This window comes from Thunnus maccoyii, chromosome 1, assembly GCF_910596095.1.
Source record: "Thunnus maccoyii chromosome 1, fThuMac1.1, whole genome shotgun sequence".
NCBI lineage: Eukaryota > Metazoa > Chordata > Actinopteri > Scombriformes > Scombridae > Thunnus > Thunnus maccoyii.
In genome coordinates this window covers 37,061,425-37,080,920 of record NC_056533.1, presented here as the reverse complement: position 1 = coordinate 37,080,920, position 19,496 = coordinate 37,061,425, and the positions used below count along the sequence as shown (strand labels likewise).

General features: G+C 37.1%; 1 protein-coding gene across 1 annotated transcript; it reads right to left on the bottom strand.

Annotated features, from left to right (window-relative positions):
• Positions 1-438: 438 nt before the first annotated feature.
• Positions 439-19,474, bottom strand: pex16 (peroxisomal biogenesis factor 16). Its single transcript, XM_042428990.1, has 11 exons — positions 19,203-19,474; positions 17,019-17,054; positions 16,724-16,800; positions 16,165-16,298; positions 15,015-15,115; positions 14,634-14,714; positions 11,498-11,650; positions 9,448-9,520; positions 4,595-4,714; positions 4,095-4,159; positions 439-1,181 (listed from the first exon to the last, which is right to left on the bottom strand). Exons 1-11 carry the CDS (start codon positions 19,333-19,335, stop codon positions 1,123-1,125), a joined length of 1,032 nt encoding a protein of 343 aa, XP_042284924.1. The 5' UTR covers positions 19,336-19,474; the 3' UTR covers positions 439-1,122.
• Between the last annotated feature and the right edge of the window lie 22 nt (positions 19,475-19,496).

Here is a 19,496-nt window from a genome sequence, read left to right as displayed (position 1 = left end):
AGGACCTTTTTTTTAAAATATTTCTCTAACACAGTTTAGCTGAAAAATGACACTTCAGGACCAGACAGCATGCAAATAAACAATAAAAATGTGTCTCGTATGAACTTCTGTAATAACAATCATACCAACGTGTTTAGCTTGGTGTTGCAGCTTACATGGATCACACACACACACAAACACACACACCTCGTCTGTCTGTCTGTCAGCGTCTTCACCTTGTGTTCCGGCAGACTTGACATTCAACGAGTTATTATTCAATGAACTCTCCCAAGTAGATGATGGGAGGTCTGGGAAAACCGGTTTGTATAATTTTCTCTGATAGATGAGAGAGTGTCATATTTTTTTTTTTTGTTTTCCTAGAGTGGCCATGCCTGTGTATGTCCCACCCATAAATAAAACCTCCACATAAAAAAAAAAAAAAGAAACAAACAAAACGTGTGGACTTGAAAGGATGAAAACTATTTATTTGTAGGCTACAAAAAGAAACTTATTCAGTATGTTAATAAAGATTGAAAACCTCAGTTATGTTCTTGTCTTTGACTCCAGCACACATACACACCCTGACACAAACCTGTTTTTGCTGTCTCACAAGTTTTCATGATGTTTTAATGTGCTTCCACTGGTGTCGCAGCCTCTTTTCTGCAACAGGTGGGATGCCCGCCGGTGTGGATGAATTGTTCACAACTCACAGCTTTGTCTTTTTTTTTTTTTATAGTCACCCTGCAGCTTATCTGCTGACATAACGAGGGGCTTGGCAAGACTGGAATGAAATTATAGAATAACAGAACTCACATTCTGCCACAAATCATATAAACTGTCACTGTGTAGACACGACGGCGGCAGATGTTTCCTCAAACCAGACAAGAGAAAAGACAGACCCCATAAAAATATACATGAATCAGTTTGCTGAAAGTGTTACCAAAATAGTTATTTCTTACATCTTAAATCAGTTTATATTAATATAAAGGCGTTCGCTGTTGGCTGGAAGTGGCGATCATCTCCAAATCCTTGTATGTGATCTGTGGGGGGGGGGATACGGCCCGCCGTAACGGCCTGTCAGTTCGTTTTTTTCCTCTGTTGACTCGCAAACGTCAAAAGATTGTGATGACGTCTGGCAGGTTTTTATCCCCAGTTGTAGAAGTAGATCTTCTGCCAGGAGGGGAGGTAGTCCATGAGAGGGCCTGAACACAAACAGGATCAGACTCAGCATTAAAGTGTTACCAACTGATAATAGTGATTAATAAAAAACAATAATTAGATAAAACAGATTGGAATTGATTGGTGTAAGTGAGAAGAAATTGGCTTTATTTCTATTAATGCATGTGTGACCCAATAAATTGTTGGGATTGTGTTCATTAAATTCATTCTCACTGTTATAAATTATATTTGGGCCATTATTATATTATTAAAACTTGACTGAACAGTATAATTAGATATTATAATTAGAGAGAATAAACGGCAGTGGTGGAAAGTAACTAAATACTTTACTTGAGTATTTCCATGTGATGCTACTTTATGTATTATATACTTTATATTGTACTTTCTACTCCACTACATTTATTTGACAGCTTTAGTTACTTTTCAGATGAAGATTTGACACAATGGATAATATAACAAGCTTTTAAAATACAACACATTGTTAAAGATGAAACCAGTGGTTTCCAACCTTTTTTGTCTTTTGACGTCTTACAAAAAGCAGTGTGTAGTCGGGGTCACATTTCACATGTCTATGAGTTGTTAACAGCTCCACCAAATGGTGATTTTTCCCTCTAAACTTCTCACATGCTTTCATTTCAATAAATGTTCAAATGATCCAATATTTCAGCAAAAATCAAAGATTAGAGAAAAAGTCCAAAAACTGAAAACAGATTTGTGTATCAGAACTTTGTTTTTTCTTCTTTCCTCTCCCATTAATCATCTCACCACCCCTCAGATTTATCTGCTGACCCTTTGGAGGGGCCCGACCCCTAGGTTGGGAACCACTGGACTAAACTAGCTAACTGTATATAAAGTAGTTGAAACTAGCGAGCTTGTCATTTATTGCAAAAATGCATTTAAAAGTTGATATGTTGTATGTTAAACAGATGAATTAATAAAACAGACTTGTATGCATGAGTCTGCTGTGAGTAAATTAAAAGGATAAGTTCACAATTGTTCAAGTGTGTCTTAAAACAAAAGTCAGGTTCCCAAATGAAGATTGAAACAGGTTTTGCTCTCTGTAGTAATTCCTCCTCTTCATACTGGCTATTATTAAAAGATCTGTGCTAATGTAAGTGATGAGAGACTAAATCTGGACTTCTTGTTTTTGTGCAAAAATGTATTTAAAAGTTGATGTGAAGCTTATATTCAGCTTCAGCAGTCTGAGTTAGTCATATCAAGTGGATATCTGACACATTTACAGTCTTTTTAGCATCAAATTCCCTCTTTGTGTTTCCTCGGACAGTGTTTCCCTGTTGAGCTGCAGGTGGAAGTATAGTAACAAAAAGAGGGACTTTGGCACTAAAAAGACTGTAACATTGAAAGATATCTACTTGATTTGACTCATTTGGACGCTGAAGCTTCATATTAGCTTCAGATAAACTTTTAAATACATTTTTGCACAGAAGGAGGACTGTGGATTTTGTCCCCCATCACTTCCATTGTAAGTGCATTATGAAGGGATCTTCTAATGGTCAGTATGAACAGGAGGAATGATTACAGCAAGAAAAACATGTTTCATGTTGATTAGGGCTCCTGACTTGTTTTAAGACAGACTAGACTGACTCAGTAATATTACACAACAGTATCTACTGTATCTAAAGTTTCCTAACATTAGCCACCATAAGCTAACGCTAATACAAGTCTAAAGAAATGCTGAAGCAGCAAAACTCCAGAGTGTATTGAACTGAGAAACAGTGTTTTATTTTCTATTAGTATTTGAAGATTGTGTTATTCTGTTTTTCAAAAGTGTCACTTTAGATCGACTGTTCCACATCACTTAGCTGCAGGAATTATTTTACAATGTGTTAAAGAGCCTCTGACTCAGAGATAACCTGATTTATTGCTGCTTTGCATTGTGGCCTATTTTCTGCAGGGAGGAGAAACTCGTTTTCACGCTTCTTGTATGAAGGAATCCTCTCTGTGTCGCTACATAATGGCCGCTCTGACCTTATTCCTTAATGAATTTATTCTCTGAATTCATGGTGCTGACAACAAAACATGTTTACTGTGAAAGTTCTGGAAACTTTTCTTATTATCAGTAATTATTTATTAATAATTTCCTATGCAAGGAACGTTTTCAACAAAGTTTCCTGGAATAATTTGGTGCTAATTACAGTGAAAATTGACACATTTTTAGCTAATTAAGTTAACTGCTAAGCTAGTGTAACTTAGACATTCAAACCATGTTAAATTTGTCGACTGGCAAACATACAATTCAACATGTATAAGGGATAAAGTTTCCAATAATAAATGAATATTTAATTGGGTTTAAATTAAGCAATTATTTTAAGAAAACTTGTTTTTCTAATTTGAATATGTTTAATTATGTAATTACAGTTATTTTAAGAAAACATTCTAAGAAATCATTCAAACAATTACTAGAATAAAGAGTCGACACCTTTTCTGCCTCCAACATCTATTACAGCTACTTTGACGTCCAAAAGAAAGAATAAAACACATTTTATTCCTTTAAAGGCCTCACTGTGAGTGATGGGATCCTTTCAGCCAAAGTTCAGACCGTATTTCATGAGAGATTTCTTTTTTGTGTGTCTTTCTTGCTCTTCTCACTGGTTTGAAATGAGCAGCGCTGAGTTGTAAAGAAGGTGTCATCACATACGTCTGCGCACCAAACAGGATTAACGATGTTTGAGTCTAAATCTGATAACAGCTGCAGGTTTGTTTTCTTATGTTTCCAGACTACCGTTGATTAGATATGATCAAGCAACACCCACACGGTCCTGATGAAGCAGATACACTGAGTTTAGGTGTGTTGTTGTCGTAGTTATTAGGAGTGTGTAATACATATTTAATGTTATAGAGAAACCATCTTTGTCAGCGGCTTTAAAAAGCTCAAATCTGGATCTCAACATCATGAAGCAGACGTGGATACTTACGTGCAACGAGGCCGATTCCTGGAACGTGATCAGCCAGAAGTCTGAGCAGGAAGAGAATCTTTTCCCTGCAGATGAACAAAACACAATCACAATTTAACTTCCAACGACTGAGCGTTTATTAAAAATATTTATAAAAGCATTAATTCTTGAAAAACAGAGTGATGTATTTCATGTTGGGCTGAAAAGATTTGCTGATCGATCAACATAAAATTAAATCACCAAACAATTTTGATAATATTTTAATTGTTTACGTCATTTTTAAAGCAAAACTTAAATAAAATAAAACCAACAAGCTAGTTGAAAACATCACTTTTATGAGCTTTTCTCCACAATTTTCTGACTAAATAATTAATTAACTGAAATTATAATTGACTAATTATTATTAATGATAACCAGCGTCTCTCTGATAAACACAGAAGTGGTAGTTTTGATAAAGTCTTTGCTAAAGTCTCTGGTCAGTTGCAGTAATAGTTATTATTAATTATTCCACAGATACTTACTCAGAGTATCTGTCGTAGAAAGGTGAGCGAAGAAGGTAGTACAGCAGAAGAAAAGTTCTCCTCCTCATCTCTGCTCTCTCCCATCGATTTTGAAATTTTTTATCACTGAGCACCGCGAAGCTGCAGGAAAACAGACAAACATCATTTCACTTCATCGTAAGACGCTTTCTTTTTTAACTGTTAAAATGTTTCTGCAGAAGCACAAAAGAGGAGAAGGAGATCCTCCGGTGATACGTCTTATCTGTGCTTCAGGTTTTCATGGTCTCTCAACGTTCACTTGTTCAAGTCTGATAGAAATCTTAAAAACAAACATCTGATGCATGTACAGGTTTACAACAGTTACTCACAACACTGCCAGACATGTATCTAACATCCCAGTAACACTCCTCATCACATTCAAAACTCCGTGGACTCTGTGAGCAAGGTTCCAGGACTGAAACTGGACCCGGATGAGACCACATTGACCTATGATGTGACCTCAAAACCACTGCTACACGACAAAACTCCTATTTCCAGTGCAACGGGGGATTTTACAGACCAAAGCATGACTGTGCCATGGTCTAACCAGTATCTCCCATTGTGGCAAACCTCTATATGGAAGAAGCAGAACCCTGAACTCCTCCAGAGAACCAGCACCGAGCCACTAGTTTAGATATGAGGACGACACACGTGGGTCAAAATTAAAACCCAGGAAGTGAAAACCTTCACAGAACACATTAAAGATACACTCAAGAGCAAGAAAGCAAGTTACAAAGTGCTTCACAGTCAAAGAAATAAAATAAAATAAAATTAAGTGAAATAAAAATAAAATAAAATAAAATAAAATAAAATAAAATTAAATTAAATTAAATTAAATTAAATTAAATTAAGTGAAATAAAAATAAAATAAAATAAAATAAAATAAAATAAAATTAAATTAAATTAAATTAAATTAAATTAAATTAAATTAAATTAAATTAAGTGAAATAAAAATAAAATAAAATAAAATCAGAATAAATAAAAAAGCAAAGACACCAGATAAAATATACAAGGAGAGCAGATAAAATGGACAAATTAAGATATAAAATATCACATATTACCCAACTGCCTGTCTGAACAAATGGGTTCTTAGCTGCTTTTTAAAGGAGTCTACATTATCCAAGGACCTTAAGCTTGTTGGAAGACTCTTCCAGAGCTTAGGGGCTGCTGACTGGAAGGCACGATCCCCCCGGGTCTTAAAATGTGTACGAGGTTCACTTAGAAAGCCATGAGTGGAGGATCTAAGAGCTCCACTAGTGGTGTAAGGGTGCAGAAGGTAAGAAAGAGGACAGGAGCCTCAAAGCCCCAAACACACACAGACCAGTATTTACTCTTTGACTCTCACAACCCACTGGAGCATAAACTAGGAGTTATCAGAGTCCTGCACCGCCAAGCTGATGAATGTACAACAGGTGTCCAGGTCCAAGAGAAGGAGCACAAACACCCTGAAGGAGGCGCTTAAAGCTTGCGGATACTCTGACTGGGCCTTTGTGAAAACAGCCACAAGATCCAAGAAGAACACCAACACGCAACAGCGTCGTCATTCCATACGTGTCTGGAGTATCTGAAAAACTCAGCCTGTGTTTCTCAAACCCACTAACACACTGACACAGAAACTAGTCCACCTGAAAGACCGCATACCCAAAAATAAGGAAAGCAATCTAGTGTATGTAGTCCAACGCAGAGAGGAATGCACAGACTCTTATATCGGAGAAACGAAACAACCATTAAACTAATGCATGGCTCAACTTGGGTCAAGACTCAGCAGTTTACCTGCACCTGAAAAATAAGGAACTCTCTTTCAAGGACAAGACTGACATATTTTGGACGGGGTGGACAGATGGTTTGAAGAAGAGTGTAGGAGGCCATCTACGTCAAAGTAGAGAAACCTTCCCTCATCAGAAGAGGAGGCCTACGACTCCACTTATCCCCCAACTTAGCAACCATTCACATTTGGCCTCATGTGACAACTACAACGACTTTAACAACTGTCGTTAGAACAGCCAGGAGCACTAACGAACCAAGTATCAAAGACCTTGATATCGACCCCACAGGAGTTAAACACCTGGACCTCTCACCAGTCAGTCAGAACTGAAGAAGCTCTTTGGATGAGAGGCGAAACGTCTTCAAGTATCTACAACCAAGAAGTCCAGTTGCCCTCGATTCAAACCTCCTTGGACATATTATGCATAATTCCATAAAAATGCTTCACCAATTATGTTGACTTTCTTAGACTTTCTTCTGTATTAAACCAAGACCACAATCTTTCCTTAACCATAGCCAAGTACTGCCACAACCATAACAAGTTGCTGTAGTTTCTAATAGCAGATATTTTACTGCAACATCAGATATTTTGAGGACAACACAAACATATTTGTGACAAGGAGGACAGATGGTTTGAAGAGGAGTGAAGGAGGCCGTCTATGTCAAAGTAGAGAAACCCTCCCTCAACAAAAGAGGAGGAGGAGGAGGTCTACGACACCACTTATGCCCCAACTACAATCCCCCAACCATTCACATCTGGCCACACGGGACAACTCCAACGACTGTCGTTTGCACTTGGCCTCAGATGACTCCAACTACTTTAACAGCCAGGAGCACTAACGAACCAACTACCAATGACCTTGATAATGACCCCACAGAGGTTAAACACCTGGACCTCCCACCAGTCGGTCAGAACTGAAGAATCCTGTTGGACGAGAAGCGAAACATCTTCAAGTATTTACAACCGAGAAGTCCAGATGCCCTCGATTCAACCTTCGGTGGATCACCTTGACCTGGATGACTCAGATTCTTCACAAACAACTTAAACGAGATCTTTCTTAGACTTTCTTCTGTATTAAACCAAGACCACAATCTTTCCTTAACCATAGCCAAGTACTGCCACAACCATAACAAGTTGCTGTAGTTTCTACTAGCAGATATTTTACTGTAACATCGGATATTTTGAGGACAACACAAACATATTTGTGACAAGGAGGACAGATGGTTTGAAGAGGAGTGAAGGAGGCCGTCTATGTCAAAGTAGAGAAACCCTCCCTCAACAAAAGAGGAGGAGGAGGAGGTCTACGACACCACTTATACCCCCAACTACAATCCCCCAACCATTCACATCTGGCCACACGGGACAACTCCAACGACTGTCGTTTACACTTGGCCTCAGATGACTCCAACTACTTTAACAGCCAGGAGCACTAACGAACCAACTACCAATGACCTTGATAATGACCCCACAGAGGTTAAACACTTGGACCTCCCACCAGTCGGTCAGAACTGAAGAAGCCTGTTGGACGAGAAGCGAAACATCTTCAAGTATTTACAACCGAGAAGTCCAGATGCCCTCGATTCAACCTTCGGTGGATCACCTTGACCTGGATGACTCAGATTCTTCACAAACAACTTAAACGAGATCTTTCTTAGACTTTCTTCTGTATTAAACCAAGACCACAATCTTTCCTTAACCATAGCCAAGTACTGCCACAACCATAACAAGTTGCTGTAGTTTCTACTAGCAGATATTTTACTGTAACATCGGATATTTTGAGGACAACACAAACATATTTGTGACAAGGAGGACAGATGGTTTGAAGAGGAGTGAAGGAGGCCGTCTATGTCAAAGTAGAGAAACCCTCCCTCAACAAAAGAGGAGGAGGAGGAGGTCTACGACACCACTTATGCCCCAACTACAATCCCCCAACCATTCACATTTGGCCACACGGGACAACTCCAACGACTGTCGTTTACACTTGGCCTCAGATGACTCCAACTACTTTAACAGCCAGGAGCACTAACGAACCAACTACCAATGACCTTGATAATGACCCCACAGAGGTTAAACACCTGGACGTCGGTCAGAACTGAAGAAGCCTGTTGGACGAGAAGCGAAACATCTTCAAGTATTTACAACCGAGAAGTCCTCGATTCAACCCTCGGTGGATCACCATGACCTGGATGACTCAGATTCTTCACAAACAACTTAAACGAGATCTTGAATGAGCGCTGACATTTCGCCTCGGGTGAATACCTCAACACAAAGTAAGCAGCTTGTGATTTTAACACTGCTGTTAAATCTTCTATGATGTGTTTGGTTGATTTGGAAAATGTAAGAAATGTTGTGAAAAGGTTTATTAAATTAAATCTTCTTCTGTCTAAGAAAACACCTACCTGACACAAAATTAATGAATTACTTTCATTTTCTTCCAAAATCTGTCTTTTATCTTTTAATTTTTAAACATAAATTTGTAATTTATAACTTATTCTCTTTTTGTTTATGTATGAATAGAACATATTTCATCTTCCAGAGATATCAAATCATCAGAACAGATCCCAGCATCCACACACAAATAAATCAAAACTTATGTGTAGGAGCGCAAGTTAAAAATTAACAATTAATAAAAAAATACAACAACAATAAATGAACTACTACTGCTCTAACTCTGGAGACACAAAGAAGGCGATATACATGTGGCCAATATTTCCACAAAGTTCCTGAACAGAAACACTCAGATTACAATAAACTAGAAACAATAAATTACTATAATGAGGAAAAATATGGAAGCAAAAATGACATTATGTTGTCTCATAAAGAGAACAAAACCATAAAGAACAGACCTGACTGTTGTTTTGAGACAAAGATTAGATAAATCTAATAATCCTCACAACTGAAAGTTTTCCAAATCTTCAAAAATGGTAAAAAATTTGTGAGAACTAAACACATTTCTTTGCTATATAAGTAATAATAATTACTATCCTTCATTTTCTGTTATCGAGAGATGATCAGACATGGCTTTTTAAATCTAATTTATCGTTTCAATGAACTGAGAGAAGAATATTACCTGGAGAGTTCAAGGAGTCCAGAGACGAGCCACGGCTTCCAGGACTGTTTCCCACACAGTCCGAGGCAGAACACTGCAGCCACGAAGGTTTCTGATCAGGATAAAAAACCGTCTAACAGAAAAGTTTTCAGCAGACTGACTGTAGAACTGCAGCACAATAAAAAACTAAAGAGATCTAAGAAAAAAAAAAAAAAAACAACAAAAAGAATCACCTCCGAGTTGTAACTTGTCGTTTTATGTTTTTAAGGTTTTAAATATCTCTCTGAAAATGTTTGCATGACATCATATGACATTCAGAAGGTCATAGCTTCATTTTTAAGGGATTTGGTTGCAGAAAAGTGAACAAGAGCATCTCTTTTTTTTTTTTTTTGTAGGGCTGTTGCACATTTTCCTCTCGCCACTCAAACAGCACACAAGAAAGAATCCATTTAACAGACGTAGCAACACAAAGCCCCAGCCGGGAACAGTTTGCCATCTAGAGTTCAACATTATTAATGCACACAAACCTCATTCAGTGCGGTTCCACCTAAACAGGTGGTGATAAAAACCAATGATGATGATAATAAACTGTATTTTATAGCACAATTCAGGCATAAAAGCAAACACATCATAAAGATTTACAATATAAATAAGTAGCAATAATAAAATAGGATCAATTAAAATGTATATATATTCATTTTAGTTTAAAAGATGTAGACATATCATTCATTACTGTATATATTAGCAGGCTGTTTATACTGTATATAACCACCTACTGTATATATATTAAGTAACTCAGCACTTTTTACCCACTAAATTCTTATTTCAGCACTTTTACACATATTTGCACTATTTGTATCCTGATCACAGTTTACAGAGTCTCATCTGTTCATTAACATTGTCCACTTCTTCTTTCTATATTTATGTTTCTATTTTTTCATCCACTTGCTTGCACATAACAGTGATATATTTTTATGTTCAATTACCTTTCTTAGCTTTGTCGTCCTTGTGTATCTTTTTAAACAAATGTTTTGTTTAAGCACATTGAAACCAGAGTCAAATTCCTTGTAGGCGGAAACATATTCAGCCAATAAAACTTGATTCTAATTCTGAGATTTAAAGTCTCATAAACCCTCGTTTAATAAATATCATGTAGTGTTTATTAGTAAATGAGATGTTATGACTTTACTGTTCTGGTTGATCAGATACCAGATTCCATGTAAACAGAGTCACAGCTGCACTTGAGTTAAATGTCACATCAACGTGCTCACGGTATTAATAATGTTGGCATGTTGTTGTTTGGCAGCTATAATGTATAATTAATTCGCTAATTGGCAGTAAACACACAGCGCTGGTGAGAATGTCAAACTAAATTCTTGGAATAATTTGACATTTTGACCTGATGATTGCTTTAATCTCCGTCTTCCTGGATTTTCTTCACTTCTGAGAAGAAAGCTATCAGCTGTAACTCTCCTCTGTTGCTTTGTCTGTTTATTTGTTAGGTGGCAAAATACCATAAAAAACTTTAAAGATCTTTGGTGAAATTTAGTGGAAATCCATCGGCTGAGTTTTGATGTTTAAACATGGAAACATTTTTTTTCGTCTGAACCAGATGCTGATTTTAAACTTCTATATATTTTCTATTATTAAAATAACACATTTAGAGGATTGTGTAAACATGAGCAGAGGTGCTTTCTAGTTTATGTAATAATAAACCGGATATCGATGGCCGAAGAGCAAAACTTCCTGTCTGAGAAATGCACTTTTTTGAGAAAACTAAAAAAAAAAAAAACTTGTTGTTTTCTTGCAGAATGCTATTTGTTAAGGATACCCAATACATAATACAATGTTTTTGGACTATATTACTATATTATGTGTTAACAATACCGTAATAACCATACAAACATACCATAAACAATACCACATAATATAGTAATATAGTCTAAAAACAGTGTATTATGTATTGTTGATCCTTAACAAATAGCATTCAGCAAGAAAAAGTGCATTTTTCAGTCAGGAGGTTTTGCTCCTCTGCCATCGATATACTGGTGTGACTATGATGGAAGGATACGGTGAACAAGTGGCCGTCCGATGTACACAGACTCTGCGATGGTCTCCTGGAGCCCCAGCTGTGTTGGTTTGCTGTGGAGCTTCTCTTCCTTTAAGCTGTTTCTCCTCTTCCTCTGACTCGGTGCTCCCCACAGCCGCGCCTGCAGGGAGGGAGCTGCAGCAGCGTCACACAGAGAGAGAGAGAGAGGAGACGGAGAGAAGAAGAAGAAGTGGAGAAGTTTACCACAGTGACAGATAATACAGAGTCTGACATGGACGATCATCCTGGATCTCCTCCGCTATCTGAACTCTGAGAGGAAAACTTCAGCGCACAAATCTTTTCAGGATTGTCGACACCTCAAGATTTTACATTATTTACATATTTATATTAAAACCGTTTGTTTTACATAGTTTGAATTAGTTGTATTCATTTATTCATTTATATCTTGTGTTCATGTGCTTTGTGTTTTTATCTTGTGTTAAATCAATTGGCTCCTTGAGGACAAATAAAGTCGTTTTATCAGGTTGTTGAACTTTTTGCAGCTCAAAACATCCAAAATAAACACGGTGCAAAGATCAAGTTCTGCTCTGGTGTTTGGCTGCTTTTCCTGACTGGCTGCAATATAATTAAAACCCAAAAAACAGCTGGAATAGTTAAACTTTTTTATTTCTAATAAGCCCTTTTCAGAGCAGACGTTTTTACATGTTTACTAGGTGCAGATGTTACCAACAACATTAATGACAGCTCGGTTCCAGTCAGCCAGCGAGTACAACACCATCACTGGTGTCATTATTTACACCTGTTATTTCCTACTGTCACAAGTCAAAATATTACCTGTGAAAAAGGAACATAAACAGCAAAGAGTGTGAAACTTTTTTCTACTCTGAGTGCAATTTTAATAATAATTTAAAACCTGCATTGACTGATTTTTAACCACTTGGTGGCAGCAGAAACAAGCTGTAAACACAACGACATTATTATCTTATAAAGTCTTATTGAGACAAATATTCACTCATTTTATTTATGTTTTGGCTTTAAGTAACTTATCTTTAGCTTCACCAACACTTGAGTCCCTTTAACTTTTTACCACTTTGTTGATTGATGCAATACTTTACTTGTTGTTAATGTTATTTCTTATGCACATGTGTACTGTGTGTCATTTGTTCCTTTACTTAAAACAACAACAACAACAACAACAAAAAGCCTTTCTGTGTAGCATTCTTCTCATTGCACTTGGACCTTGTCAGATACTTGAGAATTTACATCAAGGCTGTTTTGAGTCTCTAATTCTTTGGATAAAAGCGTTTTATTCACCAGCTGGTCTCTTACTCTGTATGTCTGCTGTTTGGAGGTGATCAGTGTGTTTTTCTGTGGCTGTTAAACACCAGAAAACAATGAATTCAGAAAGGCTAAAATTATGAATATAACAAAAATATTATAACTGCTTTTAAGTTTAGAAAAAAACATCCTTAGTTATTGTTTTAAAACATCTGGTGACATGTGCAAGCAGCCCCGCAAATGTCATCAGATTCTGATTCATCTCTGATTGGTTAATGTAAATATGTGACGTCACCTTTTTCCAAGAAACTACTTCAAAACTGAAAGAAAAAGCTCTGATGTCTGTCAAACAACTAAACTGTTTTAACTTTGGCAGAAACAATGTGTTATTGTGTTTAAACCAAAGACTGAAGGTCACAGAACACATCTACTGTTTTCTGCTTTGTTTTTATTATATTTAATGTGATAATTTCAAAGTAAAAGTAAATACTTTATTTGCTGTATGTTATGACGTCTCCCCTCCTGCCTGCTGTGGTTTAACTGGTCACTTCCTGCAGTAGCTGGCGGCCAGGGAGGGTTGTTAAGGGTCATGCCGGGACATCGCTCGCTCTCTCTCTCTCTCTCTCTCTCTCTCTCTCTCTCTCCTTGGATCCACATCTCTCTCATCCGCACATTATATTCACAACTGATGCAGTTACTCTCCACGCCTCACGCCTGTTTGTTTTAGTTTACAATAAAATCAATAATTGGCATCTGAACTTGACTTGCTTCCCCTCTTTGTCCCTCTCATCGAGCCGGTTTATGACGTGTATTTATGTACTTTGGTGATTTACTGAAAGCACCCTGGTCTGCAGGATTTTTATGCTTCACATATTAAGAAACAAACTGCAGCTCTTTAAAATCACAGCTGAAGACTTTTCTGTTTGCATTTGAGGTGTTTGATTGATATCTTGCACTGTTTTTGTCTCCGTCTTAATCTATTTTAGCTTATTTTTTATTTTCTATTGTTGGAGAAATGATTGTATGAATCACTTTGATGATCATTAAACTGGTGTAGAAGTGTATTTATTTAAAGAGCATGATGTACTTTTTTTAAACGACTGTGTGTTTTATAAAAAGCATTTGCAGAAAACATCCTGCACGCTTATCTGCTGCTTGTAGCCATGGAGATTACTGAATGACAGGAAGTGAATGAACAAGCAGGAAGCTGGAGGATGGATGTTTGTAGAGATTATGACTTAACTGTAAATATGTTTGTACAGTATAACCTTTGTTCTGTGTCCTTCTCTTGTCCTTCAATGACCTGTGTGACATTTCAGCTACTACCACACCATTTAACTCCTTTTAATGTATTTAAATGTGTCTTTTTATAATGTCTTGTGTTTCTGTTACATTTTGTCTTGATGCCTTTTATGTTTTATATGAAGTAGCAGATGGGTAGAGGTGTAACATTGAATAGATTGAACCTTTAAATGTGTAAAAGTTTATGTTTGGTTGTTATTAAGCAATAATGCTTCACTTCAATCACAATGTTATTTAAGAAACGGATACAGGATTCAGGCAGGAAGGGAAATGTTTTATTCTTTAAAGGAGTGAAAGGACGTGTGGTAAACATGAAACTGAATGTAACAGCTTACTGAACATGTGACCTGGCTGCAACCTGCATCAAGGGAGTTTTTCCTTTCCTCTCTGGTAAACAAGCTTTCTTGTAAGTGGGCTTTTGTTTTATCAGAAATCAGATATTTCCGTGTTGCAGCTCAGTCTCACAGATGCTTAATAAGCTCTAATTTTCACTGCGAAGCTTCTTAAATTTCAATTTTAATCAGCTACAACAAACGAAAAAAAAAAAAGAATGAAAAAATGAAAAAACTGGTCTTACCGCTGCCCAGCGGCCTGACGACTCGTCCTGACCTCTGACCCACGAAGCACGTGTCGTCTTGCTGCTCCTCGTTACCTTCATCTGTGGAGAAAAGAGAATAAACATCTGCTTCACATATCACCTGCTCAGTGCACAAAGTGAGAGCGGGGATTTTGTATTTTTCTGGAGTTTAAAGCCAGATTAATGGTTTGATTGTCGGGAGAAACTAGAAACTAAGAAACAAAAACAAAGATCTAAAAAATTTAAATTCTTTCTGGCCAGTATTTCCTGCTGTTATTGATGAAAAAGAAGGAAAATTTATTTCTAATCGAAGATCAAGGACAAACATTTTAGTCTGTTCTCTGACAGGAAGATGGTGAGAGAAAAGAGCCAATCACTGACCTTCACCGCCGAAGTCTGCACCTCTGTCCAGGGGGATTATGGGAGGTGAAGTCTGGATGCCGGATTTGTACCACAGAAGAAGCACGATGCGAAAAATGGCCCTGTTGATCAGAGCGAGAAGAGAATCAGGTCAGAAGACGGAGAGCGTCTGAGATTTCTTCTTCTTCTGTTTATTATATTATTCATATTACTTCAACACGTTATTACACAGTAAAAAAACACCTCCCCTCTACAGCTGCTCTCCCACCCAGACTCATACACTACATGGCCAAAAGTATGTGGACACCTGAACATTACACTCATATGTGAGAGTTGAACATGTCAATCTAAAACCAGTCAGATTGTTTTTAATTTTAAATAACATAAGTTTGAAAAATTAAATAAATGGTTGTTTTAAGTGTGTACAGTCATGCTAGCAGCTCTGTGAGGTTGTACATAGAGCTACATGCCAATATCTCAACGACATTGCTAACATGCTGATGTTTAGCAGGTTCACCATCTTGGCATCTTAGCATGCTAACATTTGCTTATTTGCATTAAACCTTCAGTAGAGCTGAGGCTGATGGGAGTGTTATTAGTTGTGCAGGTATATGTGGTGTGTGGGCCGTACACTTCTTCACATACACAATCATTAGAAAAAAGGAGCAGCTGTAAAACGAGGAAAGCATCGAAAGGCAAAAGAGCCGAGAGGATGGAGGGTTTTCATCGATGTTCCTTTAGGGAATAAAAAGGCCTGACTAAGTAAGTACAAACGATCTGAGATGACTCTCTGAGCTCTAGAGGAGCCATATCAACAAAATATTTTATAAAATTCATATATACGGGCAAAAACAGGCTTCTGTGGAGACTTTTTCTGTGTATCTGTCCAGTGAGCAGCTTTCATAGGCATGAATGTTGCACCATCATGTAAAACAGTATCCAGTTTTTCTCATAAACCAAAGTATTAGAGCAGTTTTGACCTGTTGATGATGTTTGATGAAAAGTCAGTTACTAGAATTCATCAGGAGGGAAACATGTGATAATATTAAATAAAGAGAAGTTTATTCTGGACTAAAGTGTTGGACCGACCCACATCCCCACATCCCCACATCCCCACAACGCCACAACGTTAGTGTGGCTGAAAAGTCACAGGAGGAGGATGAAGCCGTACTTAAAGATCTGAATGAGTCCGATGACGATCCAGCGGCCGACTTCACCCCACAGCTTACAGGCTCCCATCTCCAGGAAAACCTCCACGTACTCCAACACAGACAGCCAGGTGAGGAGCCTCTGCTGAGAGAGAGACTGAACAAACACACGGAGCAGGAACGCTGTGAACACTTTCACTTTCAGTTTACAGCACGGGAACAACACACCACACTGAAACTATAATACTGCTTATTATTTTAATTCTTCAAGCTACAGCTGCAGCTTATTTCTTCAAGGAGTAAAGGAACGACTGCATTTTTTTATATCTTTGATTGGTTGCATTTGTTTAAATAAGAGAAAGTAACCACGTCTACAAGACATGGTTTGCTGAAATGGTAACAAAAAAAATCTCGATCCAAGTCTTATCAGAATAAAACTCTCACTTCAGTCTTCCTCTCAGTCATTATCACTCCTGAGAGTAATCTCCCTGCACAATCCAAACACCATCAGCCACCATCCTTTATAAAACCAGTATTTATATCTTTATGTGTGTTTATGGATAAACTATCAGCGGTGCTCACCACATGTAGGGCACATCTCAGGCCTTTGCGCAGAATGCTGTCATTGAACAGCACCAGGAGATTGGAGGCAGAGTACACTGGAAACAAAAAAACAAACAATTTCAACTTCATCATTAACTTAAATTTAATGATCAATTATAAAAAATTGCAGCTGGCAAATTTTTCTGTCCATCAACTAACGAATGAATCAACTGATTTTAAACATTTTAGAACTAATCAATCATTCTTATTATTTCCTCAGGTGTCAATGCAAAGAAGAACTGAGCAGCTGCATTGACCTTTGACCTTTACTTACCTAGTTCAGATATTTCATGGGAATCTGCAAATCGCCCTGCAAAACAAGAGTCACGACACGTTGTAATTCATTATGTCAGTCAGCTTGATGTAGTTAAAATGTTGCAGTAAAAGTACATAAGTATTATGAGCTTGATGTAGTTAAAGTATTGCAGTAAAAGTACATAAGTATTATGAGCTTGATGTAGTTAAAGTATTGCAGTAAAAGTACATAAGTATTATGAGCTTGATGTAGTTAAAGTGTTGCAGTAAAAGTACATAAGTATTATGAGCTTGATGTAGTTCAAGTATTGCAGTAAAAGTACATAAGTATTATGAGCTTGATGTAGTTCAAGTATTGCAGTAAAAGCACATAAGTATTATGAGCTTGATGTAGTTAAAGTATTGCAGTAAAAGTACATAAGTATTATGAGCTTCATGTAGTTAAAGTACACTCCTTGCAAGAAACAGAAAGGTTGTTTTCCTTTTCTACTGCAGCAACTAAACTGTTTCAGTTATAGTTTTGGCCAATGAGCCATTGTTGATGTTTATATTTTTCAAGATATAGGATCAAAATCTTTTTTTTCTGCTGTACCAATAACATATCAAACTGTGACCCCAAAACCGAGAACATACAGAACAGTGACTTTTGGGCACCGTTACTCCCCTATACATCTATGACACTTACTTATTGATTTATTTTGTTCTGTTTTAATTATTTAACTGTCATTTTATAATCTTCTGTAAAGCACTTTGGTCGACTCCTGTTGTTTATAAATGTCCTCTGTAAAATAAACTTGACTTGAAGTGGAAGTATAAAGTAGCATCAACAGTCTCTGCTGTGAAACACTGTGCCTGATGATGACAGACTTGTTTTAGTTCATTCGTAGCCTCAGTTTGACCTTGTTGTGTAACATCATGAGAATAAAATGCTGATATAATCATCTTTGACAGCCTGGATGAATATTTCATTATGTTTACATGAATCAAGCTGAACTCTCGCAGCTCAGCTTGAACGGGTTATAACAGTCGTCTTCACATCTGGGCTGATGTAATATTACATCATGATTGACAGGAGATGTTTCCAGAGAGAGTTAAGAAAGTTTACTGAGACTGTAATTTGTTGGTGGGATGTTTCAAAAAAATATATATGTACACAGATTTCATTTATATACTTTGTTTTTTTCATTTACATTTTTAATTTGGTTGTTTTTATTTTCAATTTGACTTAGTTGCATCTAGTTTAATTTGTTTTTAGTTTAATATTATTTGTATATTGTTCATGTATACTACATAAAGTACACTCAACAGACACGTTCTCGAGTCATTTTTTGGAGCTTATCTCTACTTGCTGTTTTATTTGTGTGTTTGTTTGTGCCAGTTTCTCTTTGAGTTTGTTTCATTTTCATTCTTACTGGTGGATGGTAAATTGGTGGATGGTAAAAATAAAATTAAGTTTCTATTTGACGTTGGGTGTAACTCTCTTGGGTGTGGGTGGAAAATGATCCCGCCATTGAAATTCCACTTGAGTACAGTACTTAAATAAAAAATACGTAGGTTCTTTTCTATGGAGGGTTTTAAGTGCCAAAACTACATATACAAATAAATAATTATATAATTAAATGCTTCAATGAATGAATAAATATATAATTATGTAATTTAATGTTTAATTGTCACCATAAATACATAAATCATTAAATATATAAATGTATCTGTATATTTATTTATCATATATATTTACACATTTGTATATTTATTTATTCACACATATCTATTTATAATTTTATTTATTAATTTATATATACTTTTATTTATCCATAGTGTAACTTTCTGCCGCGAAATAAAGAAATGACTCAACCCTAACACACCCCCCCCCCCCCCCCCCCCCCCCCCCCCCCCCCCCCGACGGCGACGAGCACCAGCCAATCAGAGGCAGAGTAGGTGGGGGGAGTCGTTCCGTCAACATCCTAGGAAAAAATGGCTTCCGGTGGGGCTGATCATTTATTCCGATATTACTTCTACAGACCCGAGAAACCAAAGTGGGAAGTGACGGATGATGGGAACCCAATAATCACAAATAAGCAAAAAATAAAAAAGGTGTTGGATCGTAAGGCCAAAGAGAGGGCGCGTGGGTCCATTTAATATTAATATTATTATGAATGAAAAATCAGTGCTACTAAAATAAACCCCTTCAGGTGTCACTCACCTGCGATCAGGTAGGACAGGGTCCGCACGGTGCTCTCCAGCTGAGCCGTAGCCGCCGGGTTTCTCCTCACATAGTCGGTGTAGCGCTCATAAAGACGCTTCAGTCTGTCGGTGTACTCTTTAATATGAGACATGTCCGCTTCAACTTAATACACACGCTTCATTCAGCCGCTGGTTGAAGAATACATCAGCTGTTTAGAAAAGTCAGTGAGTTTTGGTGCAAAGCTAACTTCTTTCAACTGCTCTTCATAACAAAAAACAAACTTCCGCGCGGATGAGCCCGACAGTTATTTAA